We start from the raw sequence: 24444 nt of genomic DNA, 5'->3' as shown, positions 1-24444 counted from the left end.
AAACTTCAAGCATCAAGAAATATACCTTGTATGTGTCAGTTTTACCTCAGAGATGCTGTAGACCCTCTCTACACAGTGTAGAAACATCACAAGTAGAATGCTGCTCAATATGATAAATCCAAATCATGAAAATCAAGACATTTTTCAGAGCAATATTTTGACCACTTTTGCACTAAGTAAATTACTCCCATGAAGATTGCAGGTTTTGCCAACTTTGAATTCACCCAAAAGATGAGATCAATGTAGATCAATCACCTCAACTTTGTGAGTATAGACTAGTACAGTTGGATTAAAATCATCCAGGCACGCCCAAACCCTGGTACAATGGGATTAAAATCATCAGTGCATGCTCAAACTGTCCTTGAGAGAGTTCCTCAGCTACATCCAGAGAGCCCAAAAGGAGCCCACATATTGTGATGTTTCTTATTTGTGCAAAAGATAAGAATATAGTGCCCTGTAACTCTAGGTACGACGAGTTACAGTTACTGGAACTACAGAGGCCAGCGCTAATCAAGAACACTTCATAAACATGATAAACAAAGCGTCTATTCGGTGTATATTTATAATATTACAAATTCTCATTCTAATATTCAGTAAATATTGATCAAATTTGACACAGGTGAGTGCGAGTAGCGAGCGAAAAACAAAACAATAACAGTGCACACAACTCAGTACTCACTCGATAGACATGTTCGGTCATGCGATGCAGTTGCTCTCCCGTCGTCATTTTTGTACATAAATTCCTCCAAATCACAGACTAAATCCCGCGCTTAAAATTATATGAATTTCATTGGTATGATTTCCACAAATTACTCATCCGTAGCTATAATCCGTAACACTGTTCACAGCTGATAAGAAATCTGTGCAGTGCAAAGCTCGCTGACAAATCATTCACTGGGCAGGTTCCTTTGATGTGCAATCACCCGATGAATTTGTCCTTCGCAAAATTAATGAAACACTTCCGGAAAAGGTTGCAAAAATAACGGAGGTTTCGTGCTCTTAGGTCAATTATTTTTTTAAGTATAGCCAGGTTAAATATAAATTAAAATAGTAAGTGTTCCTTAAGAAATACTTTTATCATTCACATCATAAATAATTCAAATAAATAAACAAACTAAACTAAACAAATTTGACACTAATAACTAAAATATTTGTAAATTTATTTTTATTGTATACTCTCGAACTTTTCATTACGTCGCCGGTCAAAATATTATTTACAAATTTGTGGACAAAAAGGAGAACGCCACCGATTTTTAGGGTAAATTTTATTACATTCTCTCTTTATTTATCCGTAACTATGATTCTAATGGTATTTTTGAAGAGTAAGGAAATGATTCTTATGATATGCTTGTATGGAGTAGCTATTATTATTGAATTAACAGAGCAAATATTAGGTTTACGCCCGGGGGTTACGCATAAGCTTACCCGCCTGCTGCATGCTGCATGCACTGCACTGCTGACAGTGACACAGTGCATGTCAGCTGCAGTGCATGATCATGATGATACTAGCCCGAAACATCATGGCCCTGAGCCCCTGTTCCTTCCTCACTATGGAGAAGGCCAGTGGAAATCGTAGTGACGGAGGTGTGAGTACCTCGCCCTCGGGCTAAGTGCATGAGTGACGACAATGCCCAATTCCAATACAATCAATGTTGCTCGAGAACTCTAGCTTTGAATTTGCACACGATTATCGATAGTTACGCATTCGATGCTAGAGTACTTTACTATGGTTTTTCGGTCGGACAGCGGTTCAATTTTTTACACCGGAGGTTATTTATTCTGTTAATGTTGAAATTTGAATGAAAGTTATTTTGATGAGTCAACTGTAGCCTATCTTTTGAGCAAGATTTGCATATTTTGGACAGTCTAAAATTTTGCTGAAGTGTAATTTTAGCAACATTTTTGATGCAATCGCCTGTCGTGATCGGCTGTGTTTACTTCTGACCTTCCATTGCTTTACACGGTGTCATGCTTCAGCGAATCCGACTAGATTTTGAATGCAAAGGTCTCTAGCCTAGAATGTGAAGCTATCGGTGAGCAAATTCTTGGCTAGAGTTTTCGAGCAAAATCAATGCAATGACAATGCCCATCATCATGGCATTGATGATAACAAAACAGCATCGCCATAGTCTCATGATAGACAGTGATAGAGCAGCTTTTCTACCTAAGACTAAGTTGGAACTGCTATTAAAATGTCACATTGATATTAATAATATTAATAATATGATTATATGTTGAGTTTTTGTGCAAGATATTAAATGTCAATATATGATCATAATTAATAAGTGCAAAGTACCGTACTATAAGTTACTGGGACTGGGAGTGCGTAAAACTAAAACAGTGGCATGTGCAAGGGGGGTCACAGGCCCCCCACTTGTTGGTCATTCGGGGGATTCGTGGTAAAAACATCAAAATTTGCTCCTAATCAGACTCCATTCGGGGGAACTGAACAACCTAAAGCCCTCCCACTTTCAATGTGCTGCGCACGCCACTGCAGTAAAATGAAGTATTTTTTGGCCAAACTGTATTATGATTGAACGCAGTGGCTCCGCGATAAACATGTGGTACGCACACATAGCGCGGTACAGAAGAAAGCATGCACACGCATTACATTGCATATATACGCTTAGTACGGTACGCTACATGGACGCAACACGCATGTTCCAGTTTGGAAATACCCGGTACTTAATTTTACTGTAGTGGATGTCGGTGGGCGTGTAAGGGTATGGAGGGGGTGCGTATGTCTGTGTTTGAGATATGGTGTTGGGTTGAGTATGAGCTACGTACATCAATATAAAAATTTGATCTTTAATTTTTGACATACTTTTAATAAATTATTTCATTGAGTACATGTATGTATCGTGTTGCTCGAGAGGTCTAGCCAAGAATTTGCTCACTGATAGCTTCACATTCTAGGCTAGAGACCATTGCATTCAAAATATAGTCGGATTCGCTGAAGCAAGACACCGTGTAAAGCATTAGAAGTTCAGAAGTAAACACAGCCGATCACGACAGGGGATTGCATCAAAAATGTTGTTAAAATGACACTTCAGCAAAATTTTAGACTGTCCAAAATAGGCAAATCTTGGCATTATCTTGCTCAAAAGATACAGTTGACTCATTTTTTATTATTATTTGTATCTTTGTAAATTTGATTTGTAATTTACCATGTAATTCAGCCATTTTTTGTTGGCTGCTGATATTTGAGTGTTTTAAAAATAAATATACCTGAACATACCTGATCCCTCTAAAATTCCATGTGCTAAATCTGGTGGTGTCCAAATTTAAAATTGTCATATTTCTGTTTGGGGATTTAAATTAATACACAGTTAAGCCATTTACTGATAGTAGGCCTACATGTATGTAGCCTGGGACTGGGTATAAGTTTAGGCCTACGGTTATTTGTTTTATCCATGAAAAACAGACCACAATCCATTTGGTTTACCATTTTTTTTACGTACGGTACATGTACATGTAAAAAAAGATCAACAATGGTTGCTAAAAATGCTGGACCCGTGACACAATTTGAAATTATTTGAGAAAAGTACATAGAATTTGAAAAGTGTACACCGTATTTTCACCGGACTTGGACTGACCTGTAGAAAATAGATAAATTTTAAAATGCATTGAATTTACCATAGGATATATAGGAACATCATCATTTCAAACCTATAATGGATACCGTAGTGCATTTGCAGTTGTGAAACGTTTAAAGGTCAGCACCAAAAGGTGATGTTTCAGATTCCTTGGGCTCCAGCTTATTTAAATGCAGGGTGATCATCCTGGAGCTGGAGCCCTAAAGAATCTGAAACATCATGGTTGTATAACCCAGTACTACTAGTACTTAAAATAATATAGCATCATATAATACATGTTTGTACTATTTGTCTCTTTTTGAATGAACTTTGCCCTTGTAGATGGAGACTCCGCCACAAGCAAGTACCTCTTACCAGCTTCACCAAGTGATACCAGCTGAGAATATTATGATTCCACCAAGCACACCACCAACAGCAGCTCAGCTATTAGTTCAACATCTACCACCATCCACACCCAGCACTAGTGGTTTGATTCCGGCAAGGAGGGGTCCTAACGTACAGTTGGATCAGTATCGGCTCAAGTATATGGCTCTGAAAAAGAAGTGCAATGGAATACAGTTGGTAGGTTGAATTTTTAGGCTGTACATGTACATGTAAGTTTTAAAATTTCTGATGCCAGCAGGAGAGAGCCATGAATGCTTGCACTTCAGACCAAAAGGTCCAATATTCTTGGTCCAATATTCCTGAAAACTGGACCACTTGTACATGTAATACAGTAAACTGGTTATTATACTCCAAATTAGATGTTGAATAGAACACTCCCTTCAAAACAGGATGGTGACAAACCACTTAAGGGGTACTACACCCCTGCCCAATTTTGTGCCTATTTTTGCATTTTTCTCAAAAATTATGGCGCATTGGGGACAAGTAAGATATGTATATAGGGGCAAGGACTACAACTACTGCACTGGAAATTTTATTTCAGCACAGCCAACAGTTGTGGAGTTACAGTCAAAAATGAGGGAAAACCAATATTTGATCAATAAATCAATAACTACTTGCTTTGTGTTGCTGTATTTTCAGTACAGTACAATGTAGTTGTAGTCCTTGCCCCTATAATATACATCTTACTTGTCACCAATGTGCTATAATTTTTGAGAAAATTGCAAAAATAGGCGCAAAATTGGACAGGGGTGTAGTACCCCCTTAACTTAATGACACCACTAATTCCCCATGAAGCCACTATTAAACTTGTAAATAGGTCCTACTAGCCTCTGCTACTCCCGGGTTTGAGGAGTCGTCCACAATCTGTTTACTGCATGATATTAAAGTTGAATTCACGCATTAGAATTTTCAGGCTTTTGCCTGAATTCAGGCAGTTTTGTTATACAAATTTTTTTCAGCCTGTTTTGGCCTTTTTATAAGGTTGAATTCACACAATTTTTCAGGCAGTTTTCAAAAACGCCATTCCCGTGCCTGTGGATTTTGGGATCCTATAGATAGACACAATTAAAATGTAACAGGTTATTGCTTACCTGATACAGGAACTAGGAAATTCATTGGAGGATGAGCATGTAATGATTTGATTTGTATCCATATTTAATAGTGATGTGAACAGTGAAGTGTTGAAACTTTTTCTTTGCTCCACAGGGCAATGAGAAGCTGTTAAACCGACTCTACCATGTGAGGAAAGCAGTGCGTAAACTCACCAGAGAAAGGCGCTTTCTTATGAGTAAACTGGATGAGTTTGGCGATGACTACAGAAGCGCACAATTACCTATACCGATAGAGGTGAGTAAACACAGGACAGGCAGTGTCAGAATTTTGTTTTGCAGTGTGAGAATCAATCTTGATATTGCAGAATAAAGTTTCGGGATTCATTTGATTCTTGCAAATCAACTTCTGTGTAAACTATAAAAGCTTGCAAGAATCAACTAGGATTCATGCAAATCTGTTAACGAGAATCTTTGGGAGAATCGATTCTCGGATTCTCGCCGAAATTCTGACCCTGACAGGTGTGTTCTTGCTACCTTTAGGCGACGAAAAAAGAAAACCCTGTTCTACGGGCCCGACCGACCCAGATTTTGAACAAATTGGGGAACAAATTTCCTGTACAAATGAATGCCGACCCAAATTTCGGAAATTTCAGGAACAAAATTTTTTTTTTGTATTTTCTCAAATTGCAAATTATTCAGATTTTAGTGATTTTTTAGGTCATTTCCAAAGAAACCATTTTGAAGGCCAATTGTATGCAGAGATGTAGCTACGGCTGGCAGCAGACCCCGGCACTCAGAATGAAAACCCACTGCTGATAAACAATTTAATCTCTAGCACCCAGCACTCAAGTGTTTGAAATTGCAAAATCATATAAAATTTGGCCAAATTTAGGCAACTTTCAATAAATTATAAATTTCACTAAAAATACCCTCAAATACCACCCATCACTGAAAATTCGCTAGCTACAACAACAACCCTGCTGGTTGGATGTTAACTTACGTAATGTTATGTTATAGATTAAATTGGGATTGTACCATAGCAGTTAATAATGTGTATATTTCATGTTGATTATATCTTACAGGATGAGGCTGTGTTAAGTTTAATATCAACAGGACCAGCAATGCCCTCAACATACTCTCCTCCAAAAGAGTCACCAAAATCGGGTACAAAGAGATCGGCATCGCCTGTTGACTCAGAGAAATCAACCCGATCTACCAAATCTAACAACAGTAAGACCGCTCTGACCGTGAAGACCCCAACAGTCTCACCAGCAGGGACCAAAAGAAGGCGGTCATCTGCTCAGAATAGAACAGATAAAGAAAAAGGTAATAAAAACAAATAGAACAAAATGGAGAAATTGATGTTAAAGTGATGGGAACAAGAATAAAATGTTTGTCTTTTTAGTGGACCACAATAATATTTTTAATGCTCCCTGAGATATGAATGTATGTGTGTTGCAGATGGTTGAACAAATTCATCAGGATCAGTAGAATAAAGTCAAACAAAAGGTTCTTATTTCTGATCCAATTACTGTGTACGTTTCGATAACCACTCTATCTGTTATCTTTATCAATACTGAATGAAGACTGCTACTGTGATCTGGTCATCCAATCACCTATTGATTTCTTGGTGATTGACTTGCTGTTGCCAGTTGATTTTTTTCCTGTTGGATGTTTTGATGGATTTTTTCACAGGATGTAGCAGTTCATCAAAAATGTGAGAAAGTTGATATTGACCGTCCTTCATCTCTGTTCATGGTGGTGCCCCTTCTCTTCCTGATCTCTATAGCCTCCTTGACCCAACGTTTATTATATCTTATATGTTGCAGAGCTTGAATTTCTCAAAAGCTATGATATTATCTGAGAATGGAATACCCACCCAATTTTTAAGAATGGGGACAAGTCTGATGTAAATAACTATAGGCCTATATCAGTGCTTCCAATTATTTCAAAAATTATTGAGCGTAATGTACATAATCAGTTATACCATTATCTAACAAATCATGATCTATTGAATTCATGTCAGTCTGGTTTTAGAAAAGAGCATTCTACTACCACAGCTCTACTTGATGTTTCTGATCATATTTTAAACAACATGAATCAAGGTAAAGTTACTGGTGCTTTATTTATTGACCTCAAGAAGGCTTTTGATACCGTAAATCATAGCCACCTTCTTCACAAACTTGAAAAATATGGTATCAATAAAGAGGCTCTTCAATGATTTTCTTCATATCTTAGTAATAGAACCCAATCAGTTAGTATTAATTCTACTTTATCTGACTTGAAAAATATTGATATTGGTGTTCCCCAGGGGTCAATCTTGGGTCCATTATTATTTGTGATTTATGTTAATTCCCTCCCTGATTGTATCAATTCGAAATGTGTCATGTATGCTGATGATACTACTCTTCTTTTTAGTGCATCTGATCAAGCATCTCTTCTGTCAAACATGCATGAACAATGATTTATCAAAAATTGCTCTCTGGTTTGAAGCAAATCAGCTAACATTAAGGGATGGGGTATGAACGTTTGGACAGTATTTATTGTGGGACATTAGAGCACATCAGACATAATGAATTGCATGCTGAATACGAAGAATGTCCTTCTGATATCAAATAATTTTGATTTTTTGAAATTCGCAATGTAATACACATTTTATGGCAAATGAATAAAAATTGATATTTTTGATATTTAATAGTACTAGAAGCAAACTTTATAAATCTGATGATTTATACTTAAAGTGTATGTAGGTGGGATGAAAAGCCGATGATCAATTGAAAATTTTGATTTTTCTTTTTGAAGATATGGACTTTTTTCCAAAACACCAAAAAAATTCGGTCTTTTGGGAAAAAATCTATATCTTCAATATGAAAGGTCAAAATTTTCAATTGATCGTCGGCTTTTCCTCCCAGCTACATACACTTTAAGAATATATCATTAGATTACTAAAATTTACTTCGAAGACTGTCATATATCAAAAATGTGAAAAATATCAAATTTTAATAATTTGTCATAAAATTTGTATTATATCGTGAATTTCAAAAATGAAAATTATTTGATATCAGAAAGACATTCTTCGTATTCAGAATGCAATTCGATATGTCTGATGTGCTCTCATGTCCCACAAAAATACTGTCGAAACGCTCAAAACGCTCATTCCAGATCCCTTAAACATTAAGAAAACCAAGTTTATGATCTTTGGGACAAAGCATGTTTTAAGTAGTTTTACTAGTGGTTCTCACTCCTATGGTAACGAGCCCATTGAAAGAGTAGATAAGTTTTAAAAGTATTTTGGTGTAACTTTTGACCCATTTTTATCATGGAGTGAGCATGTTGATTACATTTCTTCAATTGTTTCAAATCGTATTGGTGTTATTCGTAGAGTTAAATTTTATCTTCCATCAAGTACTTTGTATATGTTGGCTAATGCCTTGATCTACCCACATTTTGACTACTGCAGTCCTAGCATGTTTGGTCTATAACATCAGTGTTGAGTATTCAAATTCTCTTCAAATTCTTCAAAATAAGCTTGCTCGTGTACTGTTATCTGCTGATATCAGAACCCCAATTGATGTTTTAATGTCATCCCTTAATTGGGATAAACTTTACAAAAGATGGACAAATCAGCTTCTTTTGCTTGATTTTAATGTCTTAAACATGATGCGCCATCTTACTTGTCATCTAAATTTATTTTCACTTGCTTCACTCATGCCAAAAATACCCGTAGCCAATCATCAAATTCACTTGTAATTCCAGCCTGGCAAATCATACAAGGGAAACGTATGTTTCTTTATAGAGGTAGTACCTTTTGGAATAAGCTTCCAACTGATGTTAGATGCAACCTGTCAAATATGAGTGCCAATACTTTTAAATCAAATAATCAAGTAATTATATTTAAATTGTTTGATTTTTACATGTTGCTATTGCTATGTTGAATTTTATCTAATATGTGAAATGTTTATATTTAATTTTTGTTGGTATAATTTTAATTAATCAGGGTCTCATGGGAGACCAGTATTGTATTACTGAACTGAGTAACCCTGAATAAATAAAGACTTACTACTAGTACTACTACCCTGATTTAATACTCCCTGTACATAATCATCTTTCTGATAGGGCTTTCAGGAATACCAGTTTTAAGCTGTTTTGTGTTCTCCATTCAAATAATGAGATTTGTTCTCCTGTGTGATATTTTCACAGCAACATTTTCTGCATCTTTATTTGTAACCTGCTCCCTTAAATGAGCGTTAAGTACGTAGTAAGTTGGTGGTTTTGAGACCTTCCAATTGTTGAATTACTGTTCTTTGTTTGAAGACACCTGTATCATCATGATCAGTGGTATGTCCAGTGGCGTAGATTTCTTTTTGACATTGGGGATGGGGTTGGAAACAAATTCTGAATTTTCTGAAAAAATATAGTGAATCCAGCACCCTTTGGCGACAGAATAAGTTTATGGCCCAAATGCGCGCGAAAAAGTTTGCTATTTTGAAGCTAAACTGATGAAATATGGTTCAAAAGTGGAATAAATATGCGCAAAGCACGCGAAATTTTTCACTTTTGGGGCTAAAATGTGCAAATATGGCTAATTTGGTCAGAAACCCATATTCAGGCATCAACATTGGGGGATGATTGTATGGACCATCCCCCCGGATCTACACCTATGGGTATGTCCTTTGTGAATGGAGACCTAAAATATGCTGTACACTGTATTCAATTCTGTCCGCCTGTGTCCCCATTCACAAAGGGGATTGTGTCTTCAAGCAAAGAACATCAACTTAACAGTCTGAACGTATTGAAATTCCCAACTTGCGACTTAACACTCATTTCAAGGGAGCAGGTTACATACAAAGATGATACAGAAAATGTTGCTGTGAAAATATCAAACAGGAGAACAAAGCTCATTATTTAAACGGAGAACAAAAAACAGTGTTTGTCAAGACGGAAGAAACACACAAACACAGCAGACTGTATACTGGCTTAAATGAATCCAAATGGTATTTTATATCTTTTCTTTAATATTGAACCTCTTCCACAGATCCCAATGCACCAAAGAAACCAGCCAATGCATTCCTGATGTTCTGTCAACAAGAGAGACTACCAGTGCTAGAAGAGTACAGTAGAGAGAATCCAGCTGCAGCAGAGATGAGCCATCAGGATCTGACAAAGGAACTGGCTAAGAAATGGAATGACCTCACAGCAGACGAAAAGAAGGTAATGTCTCCAAGGGTGAAATTTGGCCAGCGACAGGTGTCGTTCCACACCTGTGAGTCCCATAATGTGGCCTGTTGAGGATACAAATGATGGAACCGGGCGACAAGTTTTGTCCAAAATTAAAGTGATGCCCGTTGCACGACATCACTGCCGTACGAAAGTTATACAGAAGATTACTACATGGTATCTGAAAAAGCAAGCTCATTTTCACTCAAAATATTGGCCATTTTAAATGTATTTTTGAAAAAAAAACCCTGGTTAAAGCCAAATTGAGGCCTGGTTCCAGCTAAATTCAGGTGAACCAGGCCTTACTTTTTTCCAAAACTGAGTCCTTGTAGAAAAGATGTTAGTTTCACCCTTGAGTGTCTCTCTACACTACGCTGTAGCAGGAGATATTTATAGAGTTTTTAACAGAACTGGATCTCGAAGATTAAAGTTGTAGCATCCCCTGTCTTGTTTCACTTTCAAAGATGGCTGGGCGGATGTAAGTAACCTCTGTGAGTCCTCTTGCAAAGTATAAGTTTTGATCTGTACTTTGGTAATTTGATGTCCTAATGAATTTTTTTTGGGGAAACATGCTGGGAAACCTCGGGCAAGCAGTTTCAAGTTATGTTATCTCCTCATATTAGTCTATCAATTCAAGTGAACTGTCATGCTACAAGTATCACAATTCAAGCCGAGGCAATGCGTTTTAGGACTGCCTATATAAAATATATGCAGACACTTTACTTGACCCTCTCCACACGGGTGTCAACTGCAGACAACAAGTTCGAAATTTTGGTTAAAAATTACAAAATTTCAGAATTGTACATTTTCATGAACATAATTGAAATCAGCATGGAAAATGCATTAAAATGAGTACAAACAAGCCTAGTATTGGGTCAGTGGTTCTTGACAAACTTGGGACCTGCGCTATATGGCTAGCATACAGAGTATTTAAAACCATTCAGTGATCTTTCATTTAATTAAAAGACCCATTGGGAGTGTTATTAGTTTGAAAAATAAAACCCAGATCCATCATTATATCTTGATATTGAATATTGCAGACTTACTACACCATGTACGAACAAGACAAACGCCGATACGAACGCGAGATGAGGCAATACCGGATGTCAGTGAGCAAAACCGTCAAAACCATTCCATCTACAGCCACCACTCCCTCCACCACAACATCCCACACCACCCTGAACACAACAGTCACACCACCTACCGCCACCTCACAACCAGCTACCATTGCACTCACTTCGGCAACTCTCTCGCAACCAAAGCAGGCAGCTATTCAGATGATTAGCAAACCTTTTGTGACAGCGCCCACTGTTGTTCGGACCCCACCACCACCACCACCAGCGAGTACTATCGTAAAACAGGAGCCCATGAATAATAACAACATGTTGCAGGCTGGTATAGGAGGTATGGTGCCACAAACACAAACTTCAGTACATGCAGGAACACCCAGGTATGTTGTTTTGAAGAGTTCTCGCGATGCTTACACCAAATTGTTCGGCAATCTCATATTGACCAGCTATGACAGGCGAACTTATGGAATATGCACAACTGTTACGATAGTATACAGATTTATACTGTGGGTGTATGACGCCATGGGTGGTATATTACGAGATTGCCAAATGTATTATATCCTACATAGGTATGCAGTGCACAGTGTAAAAAGGAAGTGCACAAAGATGTATCAACTATTTTTCTTTATGTGTATAACTCTGGTTGCCCTACGAAAAAGGTATAAAAATCAAAACCACTAATCCTTCCAATTAGCTCCTTCTGATTTCCCATTATAGAACAATCAAAAAGTGTGCCAACAGGTTTCATAATAATATTATTACATAACAATTTTCTATCTTTTGGATTGTCTGCTGTGGTTTATCATTGGGGTGGGCTTGTCCAGCTGGAAGTGTAATTGACCAAAGGGGGTAATTATCAGTAATTGGGCCTGGATTAATTCCCTTTTTCGTAGCAAAAGCCAACTATAAATCCATATCAAAAGGATACACTTGTCAGCAGCTACGTCTCTTTTTACATATTGGAGGTCACTTCAAATCATCCCCAAATCACATGGTTTTGGAATGTTCTCTGTATTCCTTAGCCACATGGTTTGGGAATGATTTGAAATGACTTCTACTTGAGACGAGTCTGGTATTTATTCCTAGCTCTTATAAAAGAGACACATGTAGCAGTCGACAAGTGCAACCTTTTGATATGGATATGATGTGCACATATACACGTACTGTATCTTGTGCGAAATTTATAAGAATCCAGCTCCCTTGTACATGAATGTTCATCCTGAGCCAGTCCTGTCATATTATTTCTAAACAAAAGTACCAGTTCCATGTTTTTAAAGCCAATTTAAATCCTATAATTTGTGCATGATTCAAAGCTTAGTTTCAGTTCTATTTACCATAAGTCATATAAATTTAAACATACGATATTGCAAAGGAGGGTTGACCAAAAAAAGAGCACAAGGCTCATACAGGTTTGGCCGCCCTTAAAACTACCTCCTTTTGGACACTAGTGTGTAAGTTTTGTTGTTTGTGTTCTTTCTCTCATTCAGAATTTCGTAGCTAACAAAACAATTGTGTGAATGCACTGTGAAACTTTTCCAATTGGATGATAATTGCATGTGTGTGCCCTTGTGTTGTCTGTGAGCCTTTTTATTAAATTGATCTGAAGAAATTTGCATTTGACACTTGTACATGTATGTGGCTTCTGTTAAGTGACACATTACTTGGACAAGTAAATAAATCACATTTTTTGTCTGTCAGCTTGTATCAAATATGTAATATTTTTGTTCCAAAATTTATACAAAAATTTACTATTTTTTGTTAATTTTCAGGGAAATTTTTTGGAAGAGGAAGAGCAAAGTTCTAGTACAAATTTAAAAAGGGGATGAGTGACAAGTGTTGGGGAGGGGCCATAACTTTTCCAGGTGGGAAACTTTGGCAGATGGGGGATCCCTAAGTCTTACAAATGATAAACCTTCAAGGTCATTGTGAAAGCAGGCGAGACTTCTGGTTCTAGAACTGTAGAACATGTAAAAAAAACATGTTGAAAGAGTCGGAGTGTGATAGATCTGATAAGTGATCTTCATTATATTAGATATAATACAGTTTGGTGTACGAAAAGGCTAACTGCATGCATGGACTGCATGGAGTACAAATGGGATATAACTGTCATTGTTTATTAGCAGTTAACACTTTTGTGCACCAGGCAGCTCATGCAGTTGGAATTTTTGTGCGCCAAGCACTTAACATGTTTATAGCTTGTATGTGTGGGTAATTTGTTAGTTTACAGGAGCCAAGTTTATAGGGCTGTTCCATTTAAAATCCATATACCCCCTATGGAAGACATGACCTTAATCTCCTACACAGGGAGTGAGCATTTCAAACGGGGTTGCCTGAATGGGTGACTCCATTTGAAATCCTCTCCCTGTGTAGAAGATAAAGGTTATGTCTTCCATAGGGGGTGTATGGATTTCAATAGGAATAGCCAGTAGTAAGCGCAAGAGATAATGTTGGTTTGGTCTTTGCATGCTGGTGTGGTGGGAATACATGAGATTGCTAGATAGAATAAGCTTGTTATAATAATAGTAGATTTACCATGCTTAGGTACCATCTGTGCTACCATTTTGAAGATATATTGTGCATATCTTTTGGCTTGCTTTTCAGTCTTGCTTCAACGCCTGTGGGAAGCTCATCTGCAAGTTAAGAAACTGTATGTCCCATATTACAACAAAACAATTAATTTATCAATCATGTCATTCTAAATTCACTGCTAATCATTTGTAACATTTCAAACAAGTATTATTTATACTTACTACTACTAGCACATGTATACAGCGCACAAAAAGTAATGGAATACTTAAAACAAAAGCAATGTCTTAAGGGGGTACTACACCCCTCGATAAATGTTTGTCTATTTTTGCATTTTTCTCAAAAACTAATAACACAGTGGTAACAAAAGTTATGTATATTATAGGGGCAAGGAATCCAATTACTACACTGGAATTTCAGTGACCCAAGACAAGCGGTTCGTTATTTATGATAAGAAATAAGGTACCGCTAGGATGTACCTCAATTCGATCATATATACTGAACCGCTTGTCTTGAGTCACTGAAATTTCAGTGTAGTAATTGGATTCCTTGCCCCAATAATATACATAACTTTTGCTACCAGTGTGTTATTATTTTTTGAGAAAAATGCAAAAATAGTCTCAAATTTACCACAGGGGTGTAGTACCCCCTTAAAGGCACCAAAACCAAATTGCAAAATAAAGTAGTTGATACCTTATTTGGCACAATGCGATTTTATTCCACTAAGCTATTCGCATTTGAATGACAATAGGTCAAGTTTCAGAAGTGACAAATTTAGATATTTCCACCTTCAAAAGGATTTCTGTTACCTTTTGTTACAGGTTCAATAAAGCCTGACGGATGAATGCTCATTCTGCTGTGTTCAATGTCTGTGTGCTTCGAGGGAAAAGTCAATGCAAATTTCTGTCACGTTTGAAAAGCTATCTTTTTTATTCAAATTGCTATTGCAAGGACTGTCTTTTGGAATTTGCAGGAGAGCATTAAATAGCTCTTTTGGAACCTTCAACTTGAGTTCAAGGAGAGCTTATTAGAACATATTTACAATAGAATGTAAGGAGAGAATGATCAACTATTAAGGAGAGCTACAAATCTCTCTCCTATATCAGATTTAAGGAGAGTATAGAGAGTGATTGCTCTCGCTCTCCTCAAAAGGCAGTCCCTGTATTGCTATAAGTTAGAAAAATGAAGTCGTATCATACCGAATGAGGTGTCAAAATATGCAGATCAAAATTCTCCATCTATCGACTGCAATTTATTTTCCAATTTAGTTGTAGTGTCTTTTTAATTAAGAAATTGCTTTGTTTTAAGTTTTCGGATGCTTTTTGTGTGCAGTATATAATACATGTACACAATACATTTCCAATTAAAACTAACAATTAATGACATTATAACCCATTCCCATCTGGTGGCGACATTTTCAAATAATTTCAAGCTGAAAAAAAAACATGCTTGTGTGTTAATTCAATTTAGTTAAAAATGTAGACTATTTTACACTCTTTAGATTTTTGCTTTACAATAAATAATTTTGTTGTTCTTTTATTTAAAATTAACATATGTAATATTAGTATAACTTTTATTTCAAGATCATTATTAATCCTAATTTATATCAGCAGGTCTGTTACATTTTAATCATTTTAAATGTACATTGTATGTGACGGACTTAGCAAACTAATTTATTATTGTAAATTGTATGTTAAATTTTGTCACTAATAATATTAATAATTAATATTTTTTTCTTTTAGGCGAAATAATCTAATCAAGCAAAGTAAATTACATGTACAACATACTTTCTTTTTCCTGTGTCTATTATAGTCTAACCCTTTGGTCTCAACTAATATTAAACTTTTTTGTTCTTTGTTAGTTAAAATGTCTTCATTTGCATACATTTGCATATTACAACTGAATTGATCTAGGATTGATTATTTGTGACCATCCACAACAAATCCAGTGTAAAGTCGCCAGTACAGATCCAATAAACCAAACAGAAATTAATAGAAAACAGAGGAATTCTCAGACCAAATTGTTTTAAGGAGATTTTGACCAATTCAAAATCTAAGATGTGCAGCTTTACACTGGGTTTGTCGTGGATGGTCACATTTTGAAATAAAGACTAGGCTTTGTTTGCATTGACATGCCCATGTACGCCGATTGTGATGAATGGGTTGGATTTAGGGTTATGGTTTAAGGGGGTACTACACCCTGCCCAATTTTGTGCCTATTTTTGAATTTTTCTCAAAATTATAAGCGCATTGGTGACAAGTAAGATATGTATATTATAGGGCAAGGACTACAACTACTGCACTGGAAATTTTATTTCAACACAGGCAACAGTTGTGGAGTTACAGTCAAAAATGATGGAAAACCAGTATTTGATCAATAAATCAAGAACTACTTGCCTTGAGTTGCTGAATTTTCAGTACAGTAGTTGTAGTCCTTGCCCTATAATATACATATCTTACTTGTCACCAATCGTTATAATTTTTGAGAAAAAAATGCAAAAATATGCAAAATTGGCCAGGGTGTAGTACCCCTTAACATTATGATGCTTCTGATGTGATGTGTACAATGTACAGGTAGATCCAAACTATCTGAAGCAAAATAAGTCAAATACTTGGCAAAAAATATTCCAAGCACCAGCTGTGAACTTGGGTAGTGCAGTGGTAATGGGGTGACCAGGATTCAATCCCCACCGAGTCATGATTGTGTCACTCTCGCAATTTATTATGTCAGTGTGCATATATAAAGTCAAAAAATATCCATTAAACTTGCTTAAGGGGGTACTACACCCCTGTGGTAAATTTATCACTATTTTTGTATTTTTCTCAAAAATAATAACACACTGGTAACAAAAGTTATGTATATTATTGGGGCAAGGAATCCAATTACTACACTGAAATTTCAGTGACTCAAGACAAGCGGTTCAGTATATATGATAGGAAGCGAGGTACATCCTAGTGGTACCTTATTTCTTATCATAAATAATGAACCGCTTGTCTTTGGACACTGAAATTCCAGTGTAGTAATTGATTCCTGCCCCTATAATATACATAACTTTTGTTACCAGTGTGTTATTAGTTTTTGAGAAAAATGCAAAAAAAGGACACACATTTATCGAGGGGTGTAGTACCCCCTTAACAATACCATGGAACCTCATTAACAAAAGTTGGCCAAGGCATGTTTTAGTTTGTGTTGACAAGAATTTGTCAGTATATATGATGGTATACAAAACCTGCATGATATAAGGTACATTAATTGTATTAACAGAGTTAGCGTTAACAAGTTTCTACTTTGGTTAATATTTTTCAGTTAACATACCTATTTAAAGGCCCTTTCAGTGATTTCACAGGAACATTAAAAAAAATGGAAATTTGTCAGAGTTGCTTAGAAATAAAGAATAAGTCTACAGAATTTCATTAAACCACTTTTCCCCTGAATACATCGACAAATTAGTCAAAATCGAGATTTCTTCAACTCAACAGTGCGCCACAAATCGACAGGAAAAACTTCCTAGTCCAGTGTTTCTAACACGGGGAAGTAGAGTCTAAATTGATTTAAAACAGACGCTTTTAAGCTACAATTTTGTAGTAGAAAACAAAATAAGCAATTAAAGGTCACCGAGGCAAACTAACGATCAATTCAAATATGAAAAATAGTTAAAATTGTGTATTTTGTTTAAAATAGTAGCTACTGATGTAATAAGTAGTAGAAACAATACGCATAGCAGCGTGTTGGTGCGATGGAGAGTGAGCTTCTTTCGATCTCGAGTCGGACTTTTTGTACTGTCAGTATCAAAAGTCCAGAATCATGCAAATGCTTTATTTTGTCTAAAATACACGGCTTTAATTCGACCGAACCACTAGCAGGCTATGTTAGCACATCTATGCCAATTACAAAGGTACCAAAATCTGAATTTTGATGATTTTTACGATCGTCCGGATGAGCAAATCACTGAATGGGCCTTTAATGATTCAAAATTACTTTGTACTCTAAACATTTAAAGTAAGATTTGCTCTATCCCTAGAAAAGTGTCTAGGGAAAGATCAAATCGTACTCATACCTATTGAATACTCATACATTTGTGACGTGTCATGTCAAAAGGAGACACTTTTGGGCAGGTTATCAATTTTGAGGTTTTTACCTATCTTAAATATAGAGATATTTTGCTCCACAATGCTGTTTTCCCCCAATGAAATCGGACATTCCTAAGTGAAGATAATGAGTTCGTAATTTATGGTATTATAAAATTGGCAATTGAGATAGTGGCCTTTAAAAATAGTATTGACAATGTTGAGAGTAGGAATTACCTTGAAAAATGTCTCAAAAAATACAAGATGCCAGTTATATTCCGGTCTGAAACTATCAGATAATATTTTAAACATTTTAACATCACAAATACGCAACAAACCCAAATTTTGAAAAAGTCACCCCCGGGCAGATTTTTGGATATTTCTCCATTTATGATCCTGCCCAAAAGTGTCTCCTTTTGACATGACACGTCACATTTGTTTTTCATTTCTGTCATTGCATGGGCCAACATGTCTGATCAACATCTTCAACTAATATCTTATAGTTTTGTGTCATGTGAATTAAATGTTCAAATAACATGTACCTAACAGAGCTGCCGAACTTTTTTCAAATCTGTATTCTTCTTAAGGGGGTACTACACCCCTCGATAAATTTGTGTCTATTTTTGCATTTTTCTCAAAAACTAATAACACAGTGGTAACAAAAGTTATGTACATTATAGGGGCAAGGAATCCAATTACAACACTGGAATTTCAGTGACCCAAGACAAGTGGTTTGTTATTTATGATAAGAAATAAGGTACAGCTAGCATGTACCTCGTTTCCTATCATATATATAGGCTTAGAGAGAAAACGCAATCTCGCTTTTCTCGCTGTGAATCTCGCTTTTTAGTGCTTTTCTCGCTTTTAAAAGATTCCTTTCTACCACAAAAATCTATTTCTGTGGCAAAAGGTTGCAGAATTCGACAACCATTGCAACTAAAAAAGCTTAAGTTTGACCTGATTTTCCAGCCTGAATGTACAAAAACGGTCCATTTTCTGGCACATTCAAGCAACAACACAAGTAATATTCTTTATTTACTACTCAAACCTTGCAGTATATTGACCTTTTAAGCTGATTTATGAGGACAAAATTTGTGTATTTTTGATAGTCCGGTCGGCAATTTCCATGCTTTGTTTTGGTATCACTCAGGGGTATGGAGTCAATGAAATACTGCCCTCACTCAATTTTTTTACCTTTTTCTGATTTTTGCCAATTTTTGGGCATAAATCTCACTTTTTTCTCGCATTTTGAAGTTGCCATCTCGCATTTTTGGTCAAAAAATTGCGTTTTTTCTCTAAGCCTACATATATACTGAACCGCTTGTCTTGAGTCACTGAAATTTCAGTGTAGTAATTGGATTCCTTGCCCCAATAATATACGTAACTTTTATTGCCAGTGTGTTATTATTTTTTGAGAAAAATGCAAAAATAGTCACAAATTTACCACAGGGGTGTAGTACCCCCTTAAGAGATTTCAGTTTTTCATTTCAAAGTAAAAATCCATACCACAAGTAGTTGAAGGCTTTTAACATATAGGCATTCTTTAAATTTACTAGTCAAAATCATGTGATATAGATAGGAGAAAATGAAATAACATTGCAATGATTGCATGCATGTCTAACATTTTCTAACTGGATGGTTTAGAAACTACATTGTAGCTGTTTGTAGTTAATATAGGATGTAACTTACTTAAGACATTCAGCATGTAGTTATGCTTGGTCACAACTCAAGTCATGATTCAGACATTTGATTTATACATTATGTGTGAATACAAACCAAATGTGATGGAGGCATGACCAAATTTGAATGTTGCCTGAGCCTTTACTTGTGTACATCTCATCCACATACATGTCCAATCTATATGGGTGAATGCAACTTCTACTATTAAGATGTACATGTAAGCTCGAGACATCTTACTGAGTGGTTGTGTTCCGTATCATTTTGCATGGGAATGGCAGGGCTGGAAAAAATTCGGAAACCCAGAAGCTCATCCGAGGACAATTTTGAGATTCTGCGGGAAATTTTGCTTCCCAATGGAAGAAATTATAGGAAGTTTTGCTTTTCGGGAGTGAAATATGGCTCATCTTTCCAGGAAATAACAGTATTTGTTTGCTCCTGCCCTAAGGAATGGGATAATTTATTGTTGCGTTGGTTGGGTTCTGCATCATTGTGCATTGAAATTTTTAGAGAAATTTTGCTACCCCATATGCAAGAAATTATGGGAAATTTTGCTATTTGGGATTGAAATTTGGCTCATCTCCCCAGGAAATAACATATTTTCTTGGGAGTCCTGCCTTCGAAATGGAATAATTATTATTGTTGTTTAATATTTTCAAGATAGCTTGTTGATATTGCAAAAAATATGAATGCCAAATAAATTCTAACATCATTGGTGCTTGCTTTAAATTAAACATGCACTTTCTTATTTCTTCAATTAAATTGTTTTGTTCTTAAATTCACAGAGCACATTTTGAGTTTGCTAATCACATTAACATTGTTATTAATTAAAAGTTATCAATAACAGTGTTTGTCATGAAATATTTGCTTAATATAGTTAAACCACTGTGTGAAAATCATTGTGTGATCAATAAAGAAATCTGCCATGATTATGTTTTCCAAACATTAGCCTGTTGGTCCTAGTTTAATACAGACTAGAAATGCACTTGGTGAACAATACCAGATTCATGACGATATTCTCATCTTCTCTGGTTGGTATTATAGTAAATTCTGTAGACAAGGTTCTTTATACCCTGATCCAGAAATTGCACTTACTTGTGTATGTTTCAGCAACCATTGTTGCCTTTATCAATACTTGATGAGTAGTGACAGCTACAGAGACGAAGGACAGTACCAATTGTCTCACATTTTCGATGAGTTTCTGAAACAGGGATAAAAAAAACAACCGGCAGCTCCAAGATCATCACTGGAAATACATCTAGCGTCGGTTGCCAGTAGCAATCACTAACTCATCAAGTGTGCGACTGTTGATAAAGGCAACAGTGGTTGCTAAAACATACAGAAGTAGTTGCTGAAACATACAAAAGTAAGTGCAATTTCTGGATCATGTCTACTAGAAAGGCACAGTGACTATTTCAGGCAGGGTTGTAGCTACTTCATGAGTGGTGGTAGGTGGCAAGAGCCCCTCCTCCCAATCACTTTTTAAGCCCATCACTAAACTGTAATTTCAGTGTTGCAGCCCCGACACTCAAATTAAGCTTGTAAACCAAAAGAACATTGATTTTTATTGATTTGGTCTAAAACCATTAACATTGTAGGTGAATTTCATTGAAGTATATGAATTTTCCCCCAAAGACCACCTGCTATTAGAAATTTGCTAGCTACAACCCTGATTTCATGGAAATTCCATGTCACATGGAAGACACAGGCATTTCAATTGGAATACCAATATATTTGGCATGTGTGTAACAAATGGGGTTTTCCAAAGATAATTTCAGAGTGCAGAGGCAATTGGCTATTCCACATGACCTTAATCTCCCACACTGGGGGTGTAGATTTCAAATGGACACACCCATTCTGGTAGCCACATTTGAAAATCGCACTCCCTGTGTGGAATGTTAAGGTCATGTATTCCATAGAGGGTGTAAGGATTTCAAGCGGAGTAGCCCAGTTTGTGTGCTTTTCATATTATGTTGCAAGAAGTAACCACTCAATTCTAACTTCACCGTTTTATTATCATTACAGACCACTACCAGTATCTACCATAACACTGAGCAAGCCATCTACAGCCATCAATCCTCAGCTGGTCACCTTGAACACCAGTCCAGCAACAAGCTCCATGATCCAAGGAGCAACAAGCTACATCAAGCTCCATCTTGGGCCGGCTCTACCACTCTCTAGCAATACCAGTGTGTTAATGCCACCAAAGACTACTGCTGCTGCTACTGCCGGTGGCGCTTTCACAGTAGCAAAGACGATCCCGGTCACGCTCACGACTAAAAGAGGCGAACAGGTGACCGGATTAGGGCAGATTAGCAGACAGGTCCCGGGCATGGTTACCAAATTAGGGGGGAAAATTGGGAATAAACCTGGGAATAAAGCTCAAGTTGGAAATAAACCAGGGAATAAACCTCAAGCTGGGAGTAGACCTATCAGTGGGCAAAGTGGTTTGGTGACCAAAACAAACGACCAAGGTGGAAAAATGACTAATAAGCCAGCTCGGGCTACTATTGCTAGTAGACTCTCTGGGCAGGCAACTATGGCAGCAAGAGGGAGTGGTCAGATCACCACGACAACCAAAAGTGGCGGGTTAGTTACCATGTCAATCAAGAATGGTGCACAGGGTATTATTAACAAACCTACTGCCCAACCTGCTGCAAAGAGCAGTACACAAATTGTCAGAAGTGGGCTGGCAGGCTTTGGAACCAAAACAAGTGGACAAAGCACAGTAGTGACCAAAAGTGGTGGGCAAAGTGTTTTCTCCACCAGAAGTGGTGGGCTTACTGCTATCGTAACAAAAAGTAGCGGGCAAGGCACTGCTGGAACTAAGACAAGTAGTCAAGCTCTCTTTGTGTCCAAACTTAGTGGTCAAGCAACCTTTACCTTGTCCCAGAAACCAGGTAGTACCTTGTCCCAGAAACCAGGTAGTACCTTGTCCCAGAAACCAGGTAGTACCTTGTCCCAGAAACCAGGTAGTACGATGTCCCTGAAACCAGGTAGTACCTTGTCCCAGAAACCAGGTAGTACCATGTCCCAGAAACCAGGTAGTACCTTGTCCCAGAAACCAGGTAGTACCTTGTCCCAGAAACCAGGTAGTACCTTGTCCCAGAAACCAGGTAGTACCTTGTCCCAGAAACCAGGTAGTACCATGTCCCAGAAACCAGGTAGTACCTTGTCCCAGAAACCAGGTAGTACCTTGTCCCAGAAACCAGGTAGTACCTTGTCCCAGAAACCAGGTAGTACCTTGTCCCAAAAACCTGTTAGCACCTTGGCCCAAAAACCAGGTAGCACCATGTCCCAGAAACCAAGTTTCACCTTGTCCCAGAAACCAGGTAGTACCTTGTCCCAGAAACCAGGTAGTACCTTGTCTCACAAACCAGGTAGTACCATGTCCCAGAAACCAAGTAGTACCTTGTCTCACAAACCAGGTAGTACCTTGTCCCAGAAACCAGGTAGTACCTTGTCCCAGAAACCAGGTAGTACCTTGTCTCAAAAACCAGGTAGTCCAGCTAGTGTAATGGTTACTAAAGGTGGACAAGTCACTACCATAAGTAAATTGAGTGGTCAGTCAAGTATGACTACTAAACCAGGTGGTCAGCAGGGTAGCCCAAGTGGTCGACTAAGTGGTCAAGCTATATCAGCAAGCGGGCAAGGGGTATCCGCGGCAGCCGTGTTGAGTCGCTTGGCTGCACCTGGTGGAGGGCGTGTCACAAGCGAAAGTGCTACGATCTCTTCTCCTTCATCATCAGGTCGACTCACCACAACCACCATGCAACATGGTGGCACAACTACGTATGTCAGTGCTGTGAAAGAAACTAAGAAACTACTGACAGCTAGTCAGAAACCATCAAGTCCTTCGCTGAAAAAACCAGATCCAGAACCAATGTCTAAAACTGATGACCCTTATCATTTTGATGATTAAATCCGGGGGCACATCATCAATTTTGGTGGGTATACTCCCTAGAATTTTGAGGTGGTGGTTCTTTGAGAATTTATGACGTACCAGAAAAAGGGGGTGTTTCAGAGCTGCAAACGGACACAATCAAGGATTTTTCTTGGTTTCTGGTTGATTGCCTGGAAAAGGAGGATCTTTCAAAGCTGCAAACGGCAAAAATCAAGGGTAATTCTTGGTTTCTGGCTGAAATCGACTGAAAAAACAAATGTGAGGAATGAGCAATTTAGGGGTCTTAGAGCTGAAACTATCAAAATCAAAGGACTTTCAGCACTCTTGTTTTGGTAAAATTTGGGGGTCTTTGTGAGCTGCGATGGCAATAGTGAAATAAAAGCGAAAGATAGGGAGAAAAAAATAACAAAAATTTGCATTATAATAATAAAAGCTTGAAACTTACAAGCAAGTGTGATGGGGGCGTAAGGAATCCAGCAATAGTATAAGTCGATGATGATAAGTTGATTTTCAAAATTGCCTTTTTCAGCCTGATTGGATCAGATATCGTAAATGTTTCCATTGCAAACATTTTATAATTGCTCATGCTCTCATAATAATTTGTTTAACTTCTTGAAGAGGGGGACGTGATGTGATCTTGCAATTATATGCGAACAGCTACTGCAAAACCAGTTACATTGCTGGGGATTTTTATACAGGGTGTATCAAAATTATTGGTACCCATCAATTTTGAAGTTTATCGAACAGCCTACCTCTTCCATATCTAACATTGGATACTCTTGAAATGTCCAGAATATATAGTTTGACTTGTTATATAATTTGTCTAAAGTCTGCATAAAAAGTAACACAGCTGTTATAAATACGCCTATAGCTTCAGAACTAGTAATTGTTTCCACAATATTTCTACATAGAAAGAAGGATGATTTATTCACATGCATTTTGATACCCCAT

At 37.2% G+C, this 24444-nt stretch overlaps 2 protein-coding genes across 2 annotated transcripts in view; one reads left to right on the top strand and one right to left on the bottom strand.

The window, feature by feature from the left end:
• LOC140150695 (BAR/IMD domain-containing adapter protein 2-like) overlaps nucleotides 1–929 on the bottom strand; it is a 118708-nt gene extending 117779 nt beyond the window's left edge. Inside the window, 1 exon segment of the mRNA XM_072172778.1 lies at nucleotides 680–929. Within this exon segment, the coding sequence (XP_072028879.1) occupies nucleotides 680–727 (48 nt within the window). The 5' untranslated portion in view covers nucleotides 728–929.
• A 282-nt stretch (nucleotides 930–1211) lies between these two features.
• Nucleotides 1212–23514, top strand: LOC140150689 (uncharacterized). Its single transcript, XM_072172772.1, has 7 exons — nucleotides 1212–1258; nucleotides 3918–4157; nucleotides 5187–5327; nucleotides 6115–6358; nucleotides 10068–10243; nucleotides 11290–11699; nucleotides 21615–23514. The coding sequence occupies exons 2-7, from the start codon at nucleotides 3918–3920 to the stop codon at nucleotides 23509–23511; spliced, it is 3108 nt and encodes a 1035-aa protein (XP_072028873.1). The 5' UTR covers nucleotides 1212–1258; the 3' UTR covers nucleotides 23512–23514.
• Nucleotides 23515–24444: the final 930 nt, after the last annotated feature.

This window comes from Amphiura filiformis, chromosome 4 (genome assembly GCF_039555335.1).
Source record: "Amphiura filiformis chromosome 4, Afil_fr2py, whole genome shotgun sequence".
Lineage (NCBI taxonomy): Eukaryota > Metazoa > Echinodermata > Ophiuroidea > Amphilepidida > Amphiuridae > Amphiura > Amphiura filiformis.
The sequence above is the reverse complement of the archived record's forward strand: the minus strand, read 5'-3'. Positions and strand labels throughout refer to the sequence as shown.

Bases quoted from the DNA above. Each gene is read 5' to 3' on its own strand.
- LOC140150689 (XM_072172772.1), top strand. From the start codon at position 3,918: ATGGAGACTCCGCCACAAGCAAGTACCTCTTACCAGCTTCACCAAGTG. The intron at 6,359-10,067 runs GTAATAAAAACA...CCTCTTCCACAG, and splicing joins TAGAACAGATAAAGAAAAAG to ATCCCAATGCACCAAAGAAA. The intron at 11,700-21,614 runs GTATGTTGTTTT...TTATCATTACAG, and splicing joins GTACATGCAGGAACACCCAG to ACCACTACCAGTATCTACCA.